Raw genomic sequence first — 21,008 nt, 5'->3', positions numbered from 1 at the left:
TGTGCTGTTCAAAAGTATGTTTATTTCCTGTAAATAGAATTAAAATTTGTAATCAAACTTGTGAATCTCTTTATTTGTGCATCTGTGAAAGAAGTGTGCAAGCAAATTGGGAGTCAAAGAATAAGGGAGCTAAGAGGGAATGATTAGTCAGCTAGAAAAAGCCAGAGCTTGCAGCTTTCCAAAATACTAATTTAAAACTGTGCGTAAGTGAAAGTCCTCACATCACAGCTCTGCACCATCATCTGTGGAAAAACAGAAACATGTTACAGTCTGTACTGTTCCAAGAGGGAATATTGCAACTTTGGCAGTAGCTTTGTGATCTTTTAGCTGAGGGTGGGACCTGATCCCTTCTTCCTTCCTTCTTTCCTGCCCTCCCTGCTGCAGGGGGATGATAATAAATGCATTTTTCTGTGCTGAGATCACCTGGACATGGGACACAGACTCTCAGTGTGTAGCTATGACGTCTGACAGTCTGTTCCATTAACCTTATCAATTTCCTTTAAGCTGGCAGCCTGCACGCACTTATCGCCTGGCTCCAGCGTGCTGACTAGAGAGCTTTCCTACAGCTGAAAAGAAACAGCTGTAACACATGAGTGTTGTGTGTAAGAAATAAACTATGAGGCAATATGCATGGTACTGCAGCCTCACAGTGGTTATTGTGAGAGGGGGAGTGAACATTTTCTGTTCTGGGGTATAAGCGTGCTGTTTGTGGCTCAGTTTCATTCACATCCATAACTAAAGTGCTTGAAAAGGGATTAGAGACTAGCTAAAAACCATTAGCAGAGTTCTTATGCATGATATTTGGATTCATTTTAAGCTCTTAATTCAATGGCAAGTGCTGTTAATATTCTCCTAAGGGCAGTATTTCAGCTGTTCACAGACACAAGGATACAGAAAGTCACGACTGTATAGTTTGGATAAAGCTGCTGGGATTAAAGCTAAGGATTATGTCCAAAACTGGATTTGGGCAGCACAGTATTCTCTACATGGATGTTTGGTTCCCAGTGCCTCTGCTTCTAGCATGGTTGCAGTTACTGTCCCAGCTATCCAGATTTATTCCTAAGCGTATGTGGATGTGATAGTGATCCATCCTCTCTGCAGCTGGAATGAGGGTGGTTGTTTTGCCATCAGCTTTGCACACAGCCTGGCAAAGAGGACCTGCTGTGGCATATCTTTACCGTCCAAGGTTTGACACCCCAGAATGCAAAGAATATGGCAGGTGTTGGGGTGTTTCCAGGATGGTGGAGGTGCAGGGACTTGGCAGGAATTTAAGTGCTTGAAGTTCTCCCTCTGCTTTAGGGCTGCTTGTGCCAATACTGCTTCCAGGAGAAATGGGCAGGTTTGGAAGTGTCCAGAGAACACAGACAATATAAATAGGGCTGGAAAACCACTGAAAGTGGCTCTGCAAGAAACCCAGAAGGTATTTTTTAATTTTAATTTGGTATGTTTAATCTCCAGTACTTTACTGCACTTGGCAGCGTTCTCTCCCTTGAGAGCTCTAGGAGCTAAGATTTGCTGGGAATGTTTGTCCAAACACAAAAAACTGTGTGTTAAAACTGCTATTCTTAGGGGGGGGTTGGGTTTGTTTGTTTGGGTTTCTTTAGAAAGCATTAAACAGAGGTGGTCCTTTTGTATCAAGTAACGGTAAACTGTTTGGGGAGAGAGCTGCTGAGTATTCAGCCACACTTACCAACCTTTGGTCAGAGCTATTTCATGCAGAGTTTCCACAACGTGGATTTTTGCAGAAGCTGTTGCCTCTCCTTTGGCATTTGACGCATGGCACTCATATTCCCCAGCATCCTCTTTGCTCAGAGGGGATATCTAGGGGAAGAAACACACCCCCGGCCCTCCAATGAGCATCCCATGCATGGGTAGAGGTGATTTTGTTTTAAGGTATCTTATGTAACTTGCTAATTGCTTGAGACATGATGAGATGAACAGAGTGCATGAAGGGGTTCACCCTTAGCAACCATGCTGACTGCTTGCATTCTGTCAGCTCTAAACAGTCTGGTTCAGATTGTGGTGGGTCTCCTCAGTGGGGTTTGGGACAAGCACCCACTCCTGTGGGTGAGCCTAGCTTTCTTCTCTGCTTCACAGAGTAAAGTGCAGACTTGTAAGGGCTCCCCAGCTGTGGGTGGGTTTTAGGGATGCCTTACCTCTGTACTAGTTCCTTCCTAGTCATGGAGAGGGTCTCCTTCCCACTAACAGCAGCAGGAAAGCAATGAGATGTTTTTTTCAGTCTATCCTTTTCTGATCACAGAATGCACCCTTCTGCTGCATGCTGGACAGAGGTAGGATGCATGCAGCAGGTAAGACTGGAGCAAGCAGCCACCCTTACCCTTCACCCCTAATTCACACGGGTTGTTTTCCTCCAAAGGCCCTATGTGTTGCCATTTGTCTTCTGTACTGTTGTTTGTTCATATTCGCAAACTGCCCTGTACTGTTTGTGCAGCTCGTTGCGTACACAAAATACTTACGAGCACCCAGCCAGTCACTTCGTGTTTCTCAGGGCCCCCTCGGGTCTGGATAGCCAAGTTCTCCCGGTCCCCAGGCAGGAGCTCCATCCTCTGGACACCATACTGTCCTCGAATTATCTAAACAGAAGGGCAGAAACAGGTAAGAATTGCGGGCTTATTTATGCTGGAACTGCTAGAACCACACCCGCACACAGACAAGATCAACGCTAGTTTTACATGAATGTGTTTTTCCTAGTGTCAGCATTTCACCTTACTGTCCACATGGTACTGCCCCAGTGCCTCAGCATCTGCACTGAGGCTGTGTTCCCCTGGCCTCAGCAGGAACAGATAGAGTGGCATGGTTTTCTGATACGGATGGTGCTGGGCAGTGGGGTGTGCAAACATACCCTGCACTGACTGCATTGACTTGGCCTCACAGAACTCATGTGCGTGTTCCCAAGGGTGTGTTTAGCCCATCAGTGCAGCAGCCTGCAGCTGCTGGCAGCTGTACATCAATCCAGTTCAGCAGGCTGGAGCAGCTGCCTTCTGGCTTGGGACTGGGAGACCACCAGGAGCTGACTGTTGGCCTTGTTTGGAGAGACTCCCCCATAACTTCCTGCTGATCAGGCTTTTTAATTTGGCAGCAGTAGAGAACTGAGTGTCCACCTGCGTGACCTATCCTCTTCTCAACGGACCAGCAACAGCCCTGCATGTTTCTGCTGTAGCAAAACAGGCTGTCCCTCCTGGTGGCCACAGCATCGAGGAGAAAACAGCAGTGCAGTCTCTCCCCAGTGCTGTGTATCTGAGCCCCGAGCCAAGCACGGGGTAAGTGGTACTGAGCCCTTGTTATCACCATGTCAAGCAGTCTCTTGGCCATGAGGTAGAGGCACAAAAAGCAGAGTAGCATTGACAGTCAGTGTAAACTCAGCATCTACTCATAAACAAGCAGTAAACACTGCCTGAGTCAGCATGCCCACACTGCTCACCCAAGAGTCTGCTCTGACACCCCTATGAATAAAGCTTACTGTCTTAGAGCAAATTTTGGGCCAATCTAGCTTTTTTAGTCCATACTAGCCTTAAGCTAGTATTGTTTCAGCTTAATTTTAAGGCCCTTCACAAGCGTCCACAAACCTGTGGCACTTGAGGAGGCTACAGGGGCTGTGCTGTGGCTCTCAACCCTACAGCTACGATTTTCTCTGCTCAACACTGGCCCCTGTCCAAAGCCAGATGTTACCAGTGCTGCCAAGATCAACAACATGCTGCTGGCTACTGGAGACAACTGCCCCATGTGGTTCCTGTTCCCGACGATGTGGGCGATGTCTAGCCACCTCAGTCACTGCTGCCAGCAGGGTGACAGCAGGTCAGGGGACATTCCCCGCATGCTCCAAATATCAGGCACTACCAAGAGAAACATATTCTGCCTCGGGATCAACAAGAGTTTAGAAAAAGCAATGACTAAAGACTAAGCAAAACCAAATGTTTGGGGGTGTACAGGACTGCACAGATGAGAGAACTCATCAAAGAGGTGTGTTTCTACAGAGGGATCTGCTACGGTCCTTATGCTCACCATGCAGTTTCAGCTGCGTCAGGTTTGCTGTGCTCTCTGAGCTCCTAGCAGGACCCTTACCTTGTTCCAGATGAGGACAGGAGTTGGGATGCCAATGACTTCACAGCTCAGGTAGATCTGTGCTCCTGTCACATTCCAGATATCCTTAGGAGGAGTCACAATGGAGGGTCCTGCAAAAAGGGAGAAATGCTTTTAAGCTTGGGGTGACTACAAGCTGTCTCCTTGCTGAACTTTTAAGTGGGCCAATCTGATGGGTTTTGAGGATGGGGTGAAGGAGATCCCTGCTTGGAGCAAAGCTTGCAGGATTGATCCCACATCAAAGCACTTCCCTCTCTCAAGCAACACATGCGTCCAGCCTTAAGCTGTTCAGACTGAAACCAGACAGAAACTCAAGTGTTGAGCAGTTCAGATCAGTCCATCTACTTGCAAGACTGAGGTTAGAGGTAAGATAGTGTTTGTATTCTGTTATCTCAGGGACTGAACAGGCCTGTACAAACTGGCCTGGATGTGCTTACCATGCAGTCACCAAGCCAGCTGGCAGGGAGGAAAGGACCCCCAGGAGACAGGGTGCATCCCATCACTTTCTCATGCCATGGAGAGCTTGGCCAACTTGGCAGCATCTTTCTCCCTAGTATGATTTCAATCCCATGGCAGCTGGCTAGCACAATTCAATGTTACGCTGCTCCTGTTTTACCTGTATGCAATACTCAGCCACAGGAGGCTGGCTGGAGGGTGGCAGAGCTCTCCCTGGCAGGGATCTGGGAAAGGACTAGGTAAATGCAGAGCTTCTTTTCCCCTGAGAGCTGCAATTCCTGGTTAAACAGAGAATTCCTTCCAAAGCAAGATGAGAACAGAGTTGTTTTGCAGATCTGGCTCGAGATGTTTACCCCTCAGGCTGAGAAATGTTGGAGATGTAACCCATATCCCAGAAAGGGAAGAATGGCCTTTTTTATTCAATCCCTCTTTAGTTAGGCTGTTTTACAAAATGCAGCTATTAATTCCCCATAATAGGAAGTGCAGACCAAAGGAGCACACAGTGTTTATTTCCAGTTATTGAGAGCTTTAAGAACACAACAAACAGCTTTCCCGCTTCTGCTCTGAAGATGCAGGCAGTAACAGGAAACTAAAGCTCCCATTACACTGCATCAGGAGAAGGCATTTCCTATATGCCTAACTGAAGCCCTTGGGTATGCTGGCTCACAGACCATGGCTTATCCTCAGCCCCATAAAAAAGGGGCATATTTGGGTCCTGATGCTCCTTATGGGAGTCCTGAACGTGCATTGATTTCAGCCTTGCATGTGCACTCCCCCCTACAGCCATCACAGGCAGTGGGGAGCAGGTTTCCAGGTGCATCCCACCACACGAACATCTTCCAGCAGAAAGCTGGTGTCTTTTTCCTCCTCAGGATCTGGGGTCAGATCCACACTGGTATCACCAGCCAAAGGGTATCAGCCATACTTCTATTCTAAACCAAGAGATGCTGAGGTGGCTCCCCACTCCTGAGCAGCTGTTGTGATCCCAGAGAAGTGTGTGCTCTTCTCTTTTGAGACTTCCCTGTTCAGGAATGACTGTACATGGCCTGCTGGTGGGAAGCTGCTAAGAGACCGGAGTGGCTGCCTTCAATATTCTCTGTTACAGAAGTTTTCCAGTTCTGGTTTTGACAGGAGGCAGCTGCAGAGAAGCAGAGAAGTTTTATGTGTAGCCCTGGGCGATGGTTGAAACCACTCCTAATGGTCAGCACGGGTGGTTTCCTGGCAGACACCACAACCCAGGTGCTCCTCATCTGCACAGGGCTGAGTCAAAAATTTAAGCAGCATTTCATTACATGCTTATCCATCTGTTGCTTGTGCTGCTTCATGAATTGATTCCTGTGCACCCGTCAAAAGAGGGGTGTGTCAAGAGTCACAGCACCCTTTCCCTTATGGAAAAGTGCTGGAGTTATCCTTGCCCCAGGTGGCCCAGAGCAGATCTGTACCACAGCAGCCCATGCCCAGCTCTGCACTCTCAGCAACACCCCGCTGAAGGTGTTCCCCTCGAATGCACCCCCAGCCACAGCCTGGCCCCTGCGCAGCAGCGAGGCTGTGGCCAAGCCCAGGGCATTGAATCCCCATGACGGGGCCACCTCAGGTCACACACTCTGCTCCCCTTACCCAGCACGAGGCGGTTTCCTGCACAGCCCAGCTGTTCTTTTTCCTGTGTCCCTTAAACAATAGGGACAATAGTGCACTTGGAAGCTCCGATGGGACCCTATGTTCCCAGGCGGCTTAGCTTGCACTTCGCTCTCTGAGGGCCTCCAGCTGATGTGCACCCAGCAGAGCCTGCTACGGCTGCTGCCTTCTGCTCCAAACATGCACAACCCTCCACGTGCCCAGTGCCCTTCCTAGGGCAGAGCTCAGGGCCTGTCCGCAACAGGCAGGGCTATGTCTGCCCCTGCACGACACCATCCTCTTTATCACTGGTTACTGGGGTTCTCCATGAGGCAGGAAACACAGCTGCCCCCAAATGACCACCATCTCCCACCACAGAAAAGGAGAGATCCTGACTTATGTTAAAAGCCAGGTGGATTTTAAGGCACTGTTATGCTCTTCCAGGATCTGGCTCAAGTCTTCCCTGGCTGGGAACTGGCAGCATTCAGTCCACCACTAAACTCACTGCCTGAGGTCTCTCAGTCTTGGCTGCTGCTGAGTTTCCCTCTTGCCCACAGGTGTTTGCTTACCCTGCCAGGAGCATATCACACAAGGATTTTTCAGCAGCAACTGCTGGCAGGGGTAAAGAGAGAAAGAATGTCTACCCATCTCCCAGGCAAGGAGAAATTGTTTATCTTCTTGGAAAGGAGAAGTGCCTGCACAGCTTCACAGCAAAGCTCTGGCTGGCTTGGCACAGCAGCCACAGCAGAGCAAGAGCCTGACTTTTAAAAGGCAGTCCTGAGCTCAAGCTCGGGATGTACATCCTGATCTACCCAGGCAGAACATGACGTTCTGCATTTGGCTGCAAAATGAATTGGAAGCATCCACAGGCCTCCACCTCTATCCAGCACAGCTCTGAGGCCAGGAGGGAATACACATCCTGAGAGATGCAACAAGTGTCATGGGAAGAGTCACTGTGGACTCTCCGGACGTTTGACTTTAATCCATACAGCCAAAATTCTAGAGTTGTGTTTCTTCTGCCACTAAAAATAAATGAGAAAGGCCAAGAAGTCAGTAGATTTAAAGTCAAATCACAACAGGCCACAGCAGTAGCTAGACTCCTACTACAGTGGGCTGACACTCTTGTGCATGGCCCTCACCCTGCTTATTGCCTGTGCTGGTCCCACTCGCTCTCTCCCACAATCCCCCAGAGCAGACAGAGCTGGACAGATGACACAGCAACAAGAGATGCAGAGGATGGCAGAGCCTTGCAAGCACTTCCGAAGATATGAAGACATTCCCCCCTCCAAGTCACCCTCTTGCTTTGGGAATTCTTGTGAAGGAAGCAAGGCCACCATGTGTTCAGCAGGGCTGGAAACGAGCCCACCCTGTACAGAGCAGATGTCTTGATTCCTGCCAGCAAGGAGACCCTCAGCCATCATCTTACAGCCTGCACCTGAGAGGCCTTGTTGCTCTACTTGCAGCACTGCCCCCAAGGGGGAATGTTTCTCCATCTGCCTCCTTCGGGCTGAGGACCTGAGGGCTGCACCTGCTGATGGAAATGGTCATGGTCATCATGATCAAGGTGGCCAAGTGGTCTCCACTCCCCCCAAGGCCTGCACCATGGGCACTGCTGATGTGCAGATGCTCCCTGCAGGACTTGCCCTGACTGAGCAGAAGCTCCTTGGCCAGGAGGACAGCCCCGGCTCTTGATGGAAATCAGCTGCTCTCCACAGGCACTTCAGGCATTTCCTCAGCGCTCTGCCCATTGTTTGTTAAACAAATAGCTCTCCCCAGCTCAGGATGGGGCTTTTACAGAGCCCCAGATCTCATTCACCCCGGGAGAGAGCCTGACCATTTGTGCAGGGACTATTTTTTTCTCCAGATGGCAGGGAGCTGACAGCCTGCATTATGTCAAAAGCAGCAGCTGGAGAGGAGTTCCCATTGCTGTTATGTAGTTGCTTTTCTGCTGCAGCAGCATGTGGCAGAGCCTGACTTCCTCGATGAGAATGTCATTTGGCATCTGTTCCTGAGACCCCTCCCCATGCCAGGCACCTCTTCTCTGCTCAGCCGCCTCTTCTCTGCTCAGCCACCTCTTCTCTGCTCAGCCACAGCAGGCAGAGACCTGGCATCTCCCAGCCCACCCATCTGCCTCTCACTGGTACCTGGACGGTCTGTCACAGCTCAGGGTTACCTCGTCCTCACCGATCTTCCTTTGCTGTCCACACACACAAATAAAAACTGCACAGCAAGCAGAGCAGTAACTTTTCTGCTAAAATCAAGGTATGTCACTAAAGGCAAAAATAAGCTGGACACTAAGCACTGTGGGTATGCCCTGGTGCTTGGGTGTGTGCGGGAAGTCCAGAACATGAACACACGAAGCCACGCACCACACGCTGAAGCTCACGTGGGTGTCAGCTTGATTCCCAGCCAGCCCTCACGAGCACTGCTGTGCCACAGCCCCAGGTCAAACACAGGCTGGGATCACTCCCTGTGAGACGGCTAACCAAAGCAAAAACTAAACATTGTTCACTCTAACAAGCTATTGCAAGTCTGAAAATAGACTCCAGTCTCCTAAGTTGCTGGCAAAGTATTTTCCCTTCAAAATTACTTTATATGGAAAAGGGGAAACCTTCCATAAGCAGCATCTACTCATTTTAGCTGGCATGGCCTCAGCTGCTCCCTCCCAGGTCAGTGCTCTGTGAGAGGCAGCAACATATAGGAAGTGCTTTTGGCCTTCCCCACTCCCAAAGCTGCCTGCTGCTTTCTGGCAGACTTACAGGCCTTGTTCTTTACCCCTTTCTGAAGGAATTTTTCATCTTCCTTTAACCTGTCTTTGTAGAGACTAAGGAGTTACAGAAGGAAGCTCCAAGACATCCGCACCAAAGTAGATGTCGGATGCTATGTCTGTTTGGATGCTCCACCTCAGACTTCAGCAGCCCAGTGACCCTGGAAAGGCTGAAAACACAAATGCAGCTTTGCCCCAAGTCCTGGAGGCTTGAGACTGAGTCAGCGTGAGGAAGGGCCCTGGGCCACCATCCATCTGCCATGGAGCAACTCCTGCTTTCCACACCACTAGGCTCAGCATGGAGCAGACCAGTACCACTAGAAATCCCACCCCTGCTGATTTACCATGGTTTGGGAATGCTGCCTTCAGAGACCTTGTGCATGACCTTTATATCACAGAATCATAGAATGGTTTGGGTTGATCATCCAGTTCCATGAGCTAAAGCCTGGAAAGAATGTGAAAAGCTTGCAGTGGGAGACACAGAAACAAGGCATGGCAGCATTTATGCATGGAAAAGCAAGCAGGGCTTGCAAAAATCCAACCTGATTAGACTTGTTACATAGTAATCTCCTATTTAGTTGTAACCTCGATCAACCTCAGCCCAACAAAGGATTAAACACATTTTTTTAAACACAGCATGCCTTTCCAGCATTAGAAAAAACAAACATGGGGTGGAATTTGCTGATCAGTAATCAGCAAATCCTAGTGAATTTGGACATGCTATGATGACTGAGAATGAAGACACAGGTGAAATATGGGATCCTCCTGGGCAGTGAAGGTTTTGCATAGTCCCCAGAATACTGCTGCTCTCCAGGACTCTGCCAAGTAATATATTAAACAACTTCCATAGTAGATTTTAGCATAGTAACCATTAAAACTCAAGCTCCAGTGAACCAAAACTTTTTCATCTAACTAAATGCCTTTTAAGGAGGAATTTATGGCCTATGCTACAACTGTGGAAAACCCCAGTTACACATGAATTTTAAAAACACTAGCAGTGTTTTTAAACACTGAACAGCAGCGAACAACAGTGCTCAGGAGTCAGTCCTGAAGGGCAATGGAGTCCGGGAAGGCTGGATGTGCTTTAAAAAGGAATTTTTAAATATTCAGGAGCAGGTTGTCCCAGTGTGTAGAAAGACAGGTCACTGAGGGAAAAGACCAGTGTGGTTAAACAGAGAACTTAGGAAAAAAAGTGAATCTACCATCTCTGGAAGGAGGGTCAGGTAACTTGGGAGAACTATAAGGATGCTTTGAGGTCATGTAGGGAGAAGATTAGAAGGGCCAATGCCCAACTAGAACTGTTTAACCTCTTTATTGATGATCTGTATTGAGTGCACCCTCAGTAAATTTGGATGACACTAAGCTGAGTGGGAGTTTTGATCTGCTCAGGGATGGGAAGGCTCTTCAGAGAGACCTGGACAGACTCGGTCAATGAGTCGAGGACAAACTCGGACAAACTCACTGGACATGAGGTCCAATAAGGTGAAGTGCCAGTCCTGCACTTGGATCGCAGCAACCCCATGCAGTGCTACAGGCTGGGGGAGAAGTGGCTTGAGAGCTGTTCAGCAGAAAGGGACTCAGGGTTGATGGTTTACAGATGGCCCAATAAGAGCCAGCAGTGTGGCCAAGAAGGCCACAGTGTAGCCAGCAAGAGCAAGGAAGTGATCATCCCCCATACTTGCCATTGGTGAGGCCACACCTCAAGTACTGCATTCAGTTCTGGGCCCCTGACTTTTAAAAGGACATTGAGGTGGTGTAGCGTGTCCAGTGAAGGGCAACAAGGCTCTAAAAATGTCTAGAAAACAAACCCTGTGAGAAATGGCTGAGGGAGCTGGATTTGTTTAGTCTTGAGAAGAGGAGGCTCGGGGGGACCTCATCGCTCTGTATAACAACCTGAAAGGAGGTTTTAGTGAGGAGGGGCTGGTCTCTTCTACCGTACCTTCAGTGAGAGGACCAGAGGAAATGGCCTTAAGCTTACACAGGGGAGATCCAGATTAGATATTAGAAAAAAAATTTTCACTATTAGGGTGGTCAGGCATTGCAATAGGTTGCCCAGGGAGGTGGTGGAGTGACCATCCCTGGAGGTGTTTAAGGGGTGTCTGGATCTGGTGCTGGTTGAAATGGTTTAGTGGTTTAGGGGTTACCAGTGGTAGTGCTGGGTGGATGGTTGGACTTGATGATCTTAAAGGTCTCCTCCAACCTTGATGATTCTATGATTAAACCTGAGCCCTATAAACTCTCTCACAAAATCCCAAAGCGCTGTGTGCTGGGAAATCAAGCACCACACTGAAAAATATCACGTCCCCACATCACCCTCCATGTGAAAGGACCCCGTGGTACCAAACAAAAGGTGTAGCCCCACCACGCACCTGCACAGCTCTGCTCTGCCACGGACTCTCTGCATGCAGCACAAAAATGCTGGCAAGATCCACCTGCAAGCACAACGCTGTCCTTTGTGGTAGAAGACAGCAGGTAGAAGGCCACTGCTGCACTGCCTACTCCCATCTGATGCAGAAACCCAAACCAGCTTCTCAGGAAAGTTAGGGAATTTGATTCATTTCCAATTACAGATGACTTAGAAAAAACTTGTCTTTCACCAGCAAAGACAAAACCATTTATAAAATGTGGAGATTCTTTTAAGTCCCTTAAAATCCAAGAAAGGATGAACAGGAGGAAAGAACTAGGGCAATCTAAGCCATTTGTTAACAAGTCTGGAAGAGTTTCTTGCAAAATGTGATTAGGTATGAACTATGCTTTGTGGTGTCTAAAAGAGTTAAGAGCCTTTGATTTTAAGGCAGGTGTATCAGGAGAAGATGAGCCAATGTCAGTGATAACAGCGGTCTGCCATCTCCCACAAGGTTTTTCCCAAACCCCTGTTTTTGCTCTACCCTGTTAGTAGATTAAAAAAATAAAACAAACCACCCTCAAAACTAAGATATTTCTGGCAAAACCTCAACAGCTGAATTTAGATGGAATGACCCAACAGATGTGATCTATGTTTCTTGTTTTGAAGTTGACCTGTGGGAACTTGGCACCTCTTTGCTTGCAGTGCAGATGTAGCTTTATAATACATTGGAGCATCAGCAAAGTAAAACCACTGATGGGGTAAAGTGACAGGAATTTGGGGGCAGGGTGTTGGTGTTACTTGTCCCTGGGGCAGTCAGTCTCCATGAGAGCCTGGCAGTCACAATCCTACATCCATCAATCTGTTTTTTAAGCCTTGTGGACAGCTAAGAACCTCACACCCAGATTTTCCTGAGCCCCAGAGTTGGTGGGTGGCACCTTAGCAAAAAAAAAACCTTCCAGGAGAGATGCTGTCTGGGCTTCTGAGAAGCCAAAATGATACCTTCTCTGGAGGGAGCGCACAGCTCCAGTGACTGGGATCTATCTCCTTGCTGGTGAGATTTAGGCAAGTTTAGTCCTGGTTACAGTCAGCTTTAAAAGAATCTCTCCTGGTTCTGCTGTTCATAAGCTCTGCAGCCTGTGGGATGGATGCTGCAAGGTGCTGAGCCCTCATCTCCATAAGAAAAACCACTGCACATTCCCAGTGCTGGGAAAAGACTTTCATGGAGCCATGGAGCTTTAAACCACATTCAGATCAGCAGAAATAAAGCAGACTGCTTGGCAAGCCAGCAAATTTACCCTTCACAGAGAGAGGCCCTCAGTTTCCACCTCCAGGAGGTCTTTGTAGGTAGGTACAAAGCAGCACCAGTTCCCTGGAGAGTGAAACACTGCCTCTGATGTCTGAGAGCCGCTTTGTGGTACGCTGACTGGGCAAGGACGGGCACTTGGCTTCCACCAGGAGAGAAGTGAGCACAACACACAGACAAATCCTTGACCGACAACAGCAAAACCACCAGAAGACCTCGACCCTGCTGGAACCAGTATCTGGGACTTCAAATCATTAGGCCTTTGCCTGTAATGAGGCAACTTCACCAGTATTTCCAGCAGTTACGACACGTCTCTCAAAGCAGGTATTTGCTGGTAGCTAATGATAACAGAGACTCGGGGGTATTTGTCCCTTCTTGCACTGGTTAGGCAACAAGTTCGTGCCTGGTATTTTTCAGCTCAGAGAGATCGTCGTGCCAGAAATCCGGATAGCTTTTTTGATGGGGGTTGATGCTTTGAGGTTGTTTTTCTGCCTGGCTTGAGCTGAGCCATGCAACCCTAATTCTTTTTGCCAGCTGGCTTTGGAGGGCAGTGGGTACCACAGTCCTCCTGCCCCAGGTCCTAGCTGGCAGTAAACAGCCTCAGTGTGTGCACTGTGTGCAAAATTAATTTCAGCCTGCATTCCTGAAGCCACCAACTCCATAAAGAGGCTCTTCTGAACATCTGTGCACAGCTGTGTGACAACAGCGACAGAGGGCAGCTCCCCAGCTGTCAGAGCAGCCTCCCATCCTGCCAAGGGTCCACCAGAGGAGGCATCCCTGTACCAGGCTCTGCATCTGGACCTACCCTACCTGCAGGACCTGGCAGCAGACTTAAGTGTGGCTGCATTTTCACAGGCAGAGAGCAAAGGGACAATCCATTTAAAGGCAATGTTGGAAAACAGATGGAAAACTTCACAGCATCCATCTCCTGCATCCTCAGCCCTGGGATTAGCTACAAAGAGGCTGCTGGGGCACATGGGTAGAGACAGGATGCAGGTAGTGGCTCCCTAACAGGGAGCAGGGCAAACCCAGAGCCAGCTGTGAGTGCAAGTGTGAGAGCAAAGTAGGAGCTCAGCCAGGAGAGAGCACCCTGGCATCACTGCTTGCTCCCCCAGAGCAAAAAAGCAGGCAGCTTTGCTGTACCCTGCTGGCACAGCACTATGGCAGCCAGGCAGCTTCAAGGAGTTGGCAATCAAGTAGGATGCCTTTTTCCAGACATCCCCAACAGTCCTGCCCACATGCAACCTACTCCATAAAGGACTGACTGGATCCCTGCACCTGCCAAGTGCACATATATCAAGGGTTATTTCCGTCCTTTCAAATTCTTCTCAACTGTGTCTTCCTTTGCCCTCCAGCAGGAAGTTTTGGCTGCAGCGGAAATACCTTTTTCTGCATGGCTTCACGATTTTTGTACAAAGAACACAGACATCACATCTGAGAAGTCTGGGAAACAACCAAGGACAAGGTCAAGGCGAATTATGCAGGGCCAAGAATGGGCTCATTCCTTTTGCTATTTAAAAACAAAAGAAACATCCAATCGGACGTGCAAAACAAGCCCTCCCTCTCCAGGAACAACAAAAAAAACCCCCAAAACCACTCCCCCCCCGCCAAAAAGGGCAATCAAACACAGTTATGATCCACTGCTGGAAACATATTTTTCTGGATCTCTTCTCAGAGATTCTCTTGAAAGGCTGCTCACTCTTGGACCCAAAGGATGTGGTCCTTATAGTCCAATGAGGGAAAGCAGACACTTCAGAGCCAATCTGCCATAAGCAGGAAGCCCAAGTGCCCTGTCACCCAAGAACTTCTTTCTGTGCAAAAGATTTCACACAAATGACTGATGCAAGCAGGATCCTGCCTGTTTGTGGTCTCCCTGTGCAGGATTCCAGCTTAGATAGTGCCTTAAGGAGATCATATCCATTTGTGGTGGGAAATGGCAAAAGCTAGAACTTCCACTCTTTGACTCCCACAGCATCCAGGTTCTTCTAGAAACCCAAAAAACTGCTGTCTCCTATCTGGAAAGATACTGGAAAAGGCTCTACACCCTGCGGGGATGATTGGATGGATGTTCTCTCCTGTGATTGTTTCAAAATCTGTATAGAGATTACAACTTCCCACCCCTTCCCACCCAACAGTCCTAACTGCCAGGAGGCCCTTAGGGCTACAGAAATACTTCCAGATGTCTACCACGTGTGTGGGATGAGTCCTTGCTTCTGTTGCAAGTCACAGAGCAACACATATCACCAGAAGGTGGTCCATGGCACAAGAAAGGTTCATGCAGCCAAGGGAAATCTCAGAAGAATCGGTTGCATCACCAGTGCTGAGCAGCCCACATCCATCCTGCTCCCTTCCCCAAAATGCTGGGTCAGAGCTCTCCCAGCAGCAGGAGCCAAAAGAAGAGCAGCTCCCCAGAGTGATGGAGGAGGGTACATTTTGCCAGTGGCTCAGCACCACATACTCCAGTGACGTTCTTAAACAACAGCCTGTTTGAGGCTGGCATGTCAGTGGCCTCCCACCATCCTCTGCCCAGCGGCTCATGTTTGCACTGACCTAATCAAACTCTATCTCCAAGCCCCACCAAGTTAATGCAGATGCAGTATGAGATGAACACAGGGAAGTGAAGCCAAGGGTTGGGACAGTATCTTAAGAATACCCATACCTGTTCTACAACAAACTCCCAGGTGACTTTGGGCAAGACAAGTGAGAACACAGCCTTCTTCTCAAGTATACACCTGAAGCATGACCTCAGAATCTTTCAAACCCAACTGCTCACTTGTCTGGGCCAGCAGGACCAAGTAGCAAAGATCTTTAGGACTGCTTTTTAGGACTGCTGTGACCATCTCCTGAGTCTGCTGGGCAGGAAAGGCTCCTTCCAAATAGCAGACAGAGGCATGGACTGAGACCTTTCTCATCTCACCCCACATTACCCTGAGGGCTGAAACTCCTTCCCTTCAGGAGTTAACACTATAACACAGTGTTTCTGGCTAATATATAAGCCTGATGTTTTGCACAAGGTTTGTGAAAAGCCACACAGGCCATTTAATGGGCAACATCAAAGCACATAACCTAATCCTTACCCAGCCTTTCATGCCTTCCTTAGGAGTTTCGGAAACATTTTTTTGCAAACATACTTGGCCTCAGTTATGGGAAGAAAGCAAAGGAGGAGGTGGAGGTTGTGACCTGCACATACTGTGTTTATGAAAACACTCCTCCACCAAAACAGTACTGGCGCTGCAATACTGTCCTTGAGACGTTCAGTATATGGTTTGCCTGATATGTCCCATCCCTCACTCCCTCCCTCCCAGCCAAATGCACTCTCAGAAGCCAGAATTTCTAGTAGAGGCTTTGCAGCAGAACAATTTCTTCCTTGAGCACCATCCCTAAGAAAAAGCTTAGGATGAATCAAGCTCCTGGCTGGAAATGTTTCAAGTGCAAACCACTGCATGCAGCTCACAGGAAAGTCACTGCTTGTTTTCATTTTGAACCAACACAAGCCAGTGAATTTCTGTTGCTTTCGCATCCATTTTATCATTCCTTTCCTCGCAGGTTGCAACCTTCCTGGTCAGAACTCTCCCCTGGATAAGCTCGACCCTTTTGTCCCATCTCACAGGAGCGCAAATTGCAACCTTCAAGGCAAAGTACGAAAAGCGGGGCCGCGTAGTTCCAGCGCCGCTGGAAGCCAACAGCGAGTGCCCAAGTTCCTTTGCACTTCTGTGGCTGGTCTGAAGTGTCACTCCAAGTTTAGGCAGCGCCACCCGACTGGGACTCTCCGGTCCATTTAAGGTGGGTCTGAACTCAACTTCACTCTACAAAAGAGCACCCCGATGGGACCAAACAGCAAGGAGGAGCACTCGGGAGGCGCAGCTTTTTCCCCGTGCAGCCGGGCGGCGGAGCGGACATCCCCCCCTCCCGCACCCCGCTCCCTTCCCCGCACCTTGCTCGCAGGCTCCCTTGCTGCGCTGGCTGATGGCGGGCTCCCCGCGGCTCTGTGCGCGCAGGCTGGCGGCGCGGAGCTGGCAGCCGCTGCCGTAGGTGAGCCCGTCGCTGCCGCACACCGGGTAGCGGCTCTTGCAGAGGCACACGCCGGGCGGGCCGGAGGCGGGGAGCCCCGGGCCGCTCTTCGCCTTGCGGCGCTGCCGGCTCTTCACGCACTCGAGTCCCGGAGCGCAGCGTCCTCCCGCGGCGCCGCCGCCGGCCCCGCACGCCTCGCCCTCGCCGCGCCCGCACTGCCAGCAGCACCCGCAGGCGTCCCGCACCCGGCCCAGCGGGCACCCCCGCGCCGGCAGCGCCGGGCATCGCGCCGGATCGCAGGGCCCGCAGCCCCCCGCCGCCACCCCCGCCGGGGCGGGCACCGCCAGCGCCGCCAGCAGCGGCAGCGGCAGCAGCAGCAGCAGCATCGCGGAGGGCGGCATGGCGGCACGGCGCCGCCCGCCCCCGGCACCCGCTTTAGCCGGCGCCGAAGGGGAAAACCCCTCCCCGGCGGCGCCGCCCCGGCCACGGCCACGGCCCCGGCAGCGGGGCGCCGCCGCCCTCCCGCGGCCGCAGGACCCTCCGCGCCGCCGGCCCGGACCCCCTGCGCTGCCCCTCCCGGCTGCCCCGCACTCGGCTCTGGCGTCGCGTCTGTCCCCTCGCTTCTTCTTTCCGCAGTAAGGGACTCGGGGGTGATGGCTGACAGCCGGCCCAATGTGAGCCACCAGTGTGCCCAGGTGGCCAAGAAGGCCGATGGCATCCTGGCTTATATCAGCAATGGTGTGGCCAGCAGGACCACGGAAATGATCATCCTTCTGTACTCTGTAATAGCCAATAAAGACCAAAGGAGAGATAATTTGCTTATCAAATTATATTTGCAACATTGTAATTACGAGTTGCGATAAACAAAGTCCCAAGTTTCTATAAGTTCCAAATAATAATTTCATTTGGTGTTTGTCTTGACTACCTCATGCATATTGATTGTATCATATACCTGTATATTCTGTGAGTTTTTGGCAAAATGTTTAATGAGAAGTTTTCTCATAACTGAAGCTGAGAGTTATCTCTACAACTAGTCATAGTTCATGTATTCTTAGATGAACAGGCGCCTAAAGATTTAAAGTTCCATTATATTTACAGCTAAGGTTAAAAGAGCTATCTCTGCAGCCAGTCCTAATTCATGTACTCTTGGACGAGTAGGCGCCTAAAGACTTAAAGTTGTACTATATTTCATCCTTAGGATAGTGAGAAGGTTTAGGCCTTTTGACCTTGAGAGGGTCTGTTTTGTTTCATTGTGGGGGTGTAGTTAAGTTTTAGAATCTATTTAGTCTGTTTTTAATGTAGTCACCCATTTGCTTCACGAATCACAATTATTTATATATATCACACAAACCATAATGTTATGTTACCATAATTAGTGATATTTTGTTATGTTATGTAAGAAGAAAAAGAACTGAAAAAGAGAACAGAACTCTCTTCCAGTGGCAAGACAGCACATGCGCAGAAAAAGCTGACTACATCAAAAGGATGAAGTGAACAGAGCCGAGCTTGTCTCCTAGCAACAAGATACGCATGCGTAAAGCCTCTTGGCAACAAGAACAGAGCCTGCGCAGATAAACCTGATGAACAAAGGAGGGGATTTTAAAGGAGATAAGCAGCTCCAAACCTATAAAAGGCAGACTGAAAATTATTGAAGTGTGCCTTAGATGAGCAAGGAAAGCTCACTAAGACACCCAGCGCTGTTTTGCTTATTTGATTTTTATATAAATCTATAATAAAACTTTTTACTACGATATTTGAGCCTAGTGCCGATTTTACTTATAACAATTTTGGTGCCGTGACTCGGATCAGGGTTCCTGGGCGGCGGAACTGCTACCCGGGACGGGTACCCCCGTCCTTGTTTTTTGGACGGTCCTGGGGAGAGGTTCCGCAGCACAGACTCTGAAATTCCGACCGAGAAGATTTAGAAAAAGCAAATAAGCAAATAAAATTACTGCAGTTCCCTGTAATTCTTATGCATAAGCCCGGGCGAAGACTAACTCCAGGAAAAAGTGAGTAGTGAAACCTCTTCAGTCGGGAGGGACCGTTCGACAAGAGTTCAACGGAGACTTACTCCGGGGGGAGTAAGTGTTTTACTCCAAGAGAGAGTAAAAGTACCAGGTGCCGCTCGGTTTGGGAAGGGACCGTCCAGCGAGGAGTTGGATGAAGACTTATCCAGGAGAGGTAAGTATTTGCGTACCCCTCTCGGTGGGGAGGGAATCCCGGAGTGCGAGGGATTGAGAAGTCCAGCAGGACAAGTGATTGAGACCTCCCGGTAGTGCAGTTCTGGTATTTCCAGAAGAGACAAATCACGAAAGGAGGGAAGCGACTGAGGTGAATTTGTGTGTGAAAGCATTCTGGAAGATGGGACAGAAGAAAAGTAAATCTTCTACTCCCATGGGTGGCTGTGAATTAGTGCAGGACAGCCCTAAGAGTGAAGAAAAACCCAAAGGGAGGGGTGAAATGGGGGATCATAAGGAGAAGCTGCAAGATACCCCACAGGAGAAGAAAAAACTAGAGAATGAGTTTGTGGTGGGGTTACCAACTATACCCCCGGATAGTCCTTTAGGAGTTATGATCAAGTATTGGAATGATTATCCCTCTAGAGAAGGAAAATCGAGGGAGAAGATGGTGCATTATTGTATGGAAGTATGGGGAGGAAAGCAAATCAGACAGGATTATTTGTTTTGGCTGGTGTATGGTTCATTTGAAGATTGGATATGTCAGGCTTTGAATTTGTATGTGAATGGCAAAAGACCATTTTGTGCAGAGGAATGTGAGTATGCTAGCCTATGGATAGAAGTGGATACTAGAATCTCTCTCTCCCCGTTAAGTGAAGAGAAAGGACAGAAGACGGCTTATGACCTAAAAGAGTTTCAAAAAATACCCCCCCCATATGTCCTGCCTTGGCCTATGCCCAGGGGGTCACCTCCGTATGGTGCTGTAATTCAGAATGATCACAAGAGTGTATTCACTCCCACAGCTCCAGCAAAATCATCCCTCTCCCCTATTGAAACTGAGGGAGCCACCCTGTCAGTGGCTGCTGGAGTGAGAAATCAGCAAACACCCTATCCACCCCCCCCTCAGGAAGCGCAGCAGTCAGCAGCTCCTGAAACACAGAGTCCTAACATAATATCCCCAATGACTCCACAGTCCATGCAAACAGAGCATTGTTCTTCAGGAATAGTCTCTTTATCCACGAACACGTCACAGTTGTACCCCTTAAGAGAGACTACAATGGGGGGAGGAAGAAATCAAGGGGATAGGATAGGGTTTATATCAGTTCCCTTGAATTCAGGAGATGTTAGAGCATTTAAGAAAGAGATGGGAAATCTCTTAGAGGATCCTTTGGGAGTGGCTGAGAGGTTTGACCAGTTTTTAGGTCCTAATATATATACTTGGGAGGAAATACAGTCAATTTTAGGAATATTATTTACTGTGGAAGAACGGGGAATGATTAGAAAAGCGGGAATGAAAGGTTGGGATCAAAGGCACCGGCAGGGTCCAGCTGCAGATGTTAAATGGCCTTTAGAAAACCCTAATTGGAACCATAATGAGCCAAATCATAGAAGAAATATGAATGATCTGAGAGAAATAATTGTCGAGGGGATAAAGGAATCTGTCCCTAGAGGGCAGAATGTTACAAAGGCTTTCAGTGAATATCAAAGGAAAGAGGAAAGCCCAACTGAATGGTTAGAGAGACTTAGAAGGACTTTCCAGCTTTATTCTGGTATGGATCCAGGTGATGGAATGGGACAGCAAGTGCTTAAGATGCGGTTTGTGAGTGGAGCATGGGCAGATATTAAAAAGAAGCTGGAAGACATAGATGATTGGCAGTGTAAGGAAATGGATGAATTGTTGAGGATTGCGCAGAAAGTATATGTGCGGAGGGAGGAAGAGAGTCAAAAGGAACGAGAGGAGAGACAGGAAAAATTACAGAAGAGAGAGGAAGAAAGGCAGAAAAGACAAGAAGAAATGCAGAGGAAGCAGACAAGAATTTTAGTGGCAGCTATAAAAGGAGGACAAAGAGGGGATAGAGAACGGAGACGGAAGACCCCTTGTGGACCTAATAAACGTGAACCCTTTAGAGAACGTGTGCAGTTAGACTTAAGTGAAATAGAGTGTTACTACTGTGGGCAGAAAGGACACATAAAAAGAAATTGCAGGAAGAGATTGCAAGATGAACAGATTTACCAAGAGGAATAGGGGAGTCAGGGGCTCTATTTGCTGGGGACCCAGAAGAATACAGAGCCCTTGATAAAACTTAAAATAGGTCCCCAGCAACAAGAACTTGAGTTCCTAGTGGATTCAGGGGCAGAAAGATCGACAGTTCAAAAGTTACCTTGGGGTTGCACGACTTCCTCAGACACAATCCAAGTTGTAGGGGCCAAGGGAGAACCATTTAAGGTGCC

General features: G+C 49.0%; 2 protein-coding genes across 3 annotated transcripts in view; one reads left to right on the top strand and one right to left on the bottom strand.

The window, feature by feature from the left end:
* Positions 1-2: 2 nt before the first annotated feature.
* On the bottom strand, positions 3-17,015 carry IGFBP7 (insulin like growth factor binding protein 7). 2 transcript variants are annotated; one of them, XM_051790871.1, is made up of 5 exons: positions 16,523-17,015; positions 4,084-4,193; positions 2,478-2,594; positions 1,691-1,821; positions 3-242 (listed from the first exon to the last, which is right to left on the bottom strand). In XM_051790871.1, coding segments are annotated over exons 1-5 (837 nt in total). In that variant the 5' UTR covers positions 17,001-17,015; the 3' UTR covers positions 3-241. The 2 variants fall into 2 exon arrangements, with proteins under 2 accessions (XP_051646831.1, XP_051646830.1); XM_051790870.1 differs by having other exon boundaries at positions 1,695-1,821.
* The window catches only part of LOC127472513 (probable E3 ubiquitin-protein ligase HERC4), a 36,332-nt gene continuing 30,094 nt past the window's right edge, over positions 14,771-21,008 (top strand). Inside the window, exon 1 of the mRNA XM_051790867.1 lies at positions 14,771-16,371. The gene's annotated coding sequence lies outside the window, so the exon portion shown is untranslated. The remainder of the gene's footprint in view (positions 16,372-21,008) is intronic.

This window comes from Manacus candei, unplaced genomic scaffold (genome assembly GCF_025592945.1).
Source record: "Manacus candei isolate 608988 ecotype Guabito, Panama unplaced genomic scaffold, ASM2559294v1 h1tg000028l, whole genome shotgun sequence".
NCBI lineage: Eukaryota > Metazoa > Chordata > Aves > Passeriformes > Pipridae > Manacus > Manacus candei.
This window is presented reverse-complemented; position numbering and strand designations above follow the sequence as displayed.

Coding starts and splice junctions, on each gene's coding strand:
- IGFBP7 (XM_051790870.1), bottom strand. CDS start 17,000: ATGCCGCCCTCCGCGATGCTGCTGCTGCTGCTGCCGCTGCCGCTGCTG. Junction 4,194..16,522: donor CAAGGGAGCCTGCGAGCAAG/GTGCGGGGAAGG, acceptor CCCTTTTTGCAG/GACCCTCCATTGTGACTCCT. Junction 243..1,694: donor TGAAATAGCTCTGACCAAAG/GTTGGTAAGTGT, acceptor GTTTTTCCACAG/ATGATGGTGCAGAGCTGTGA.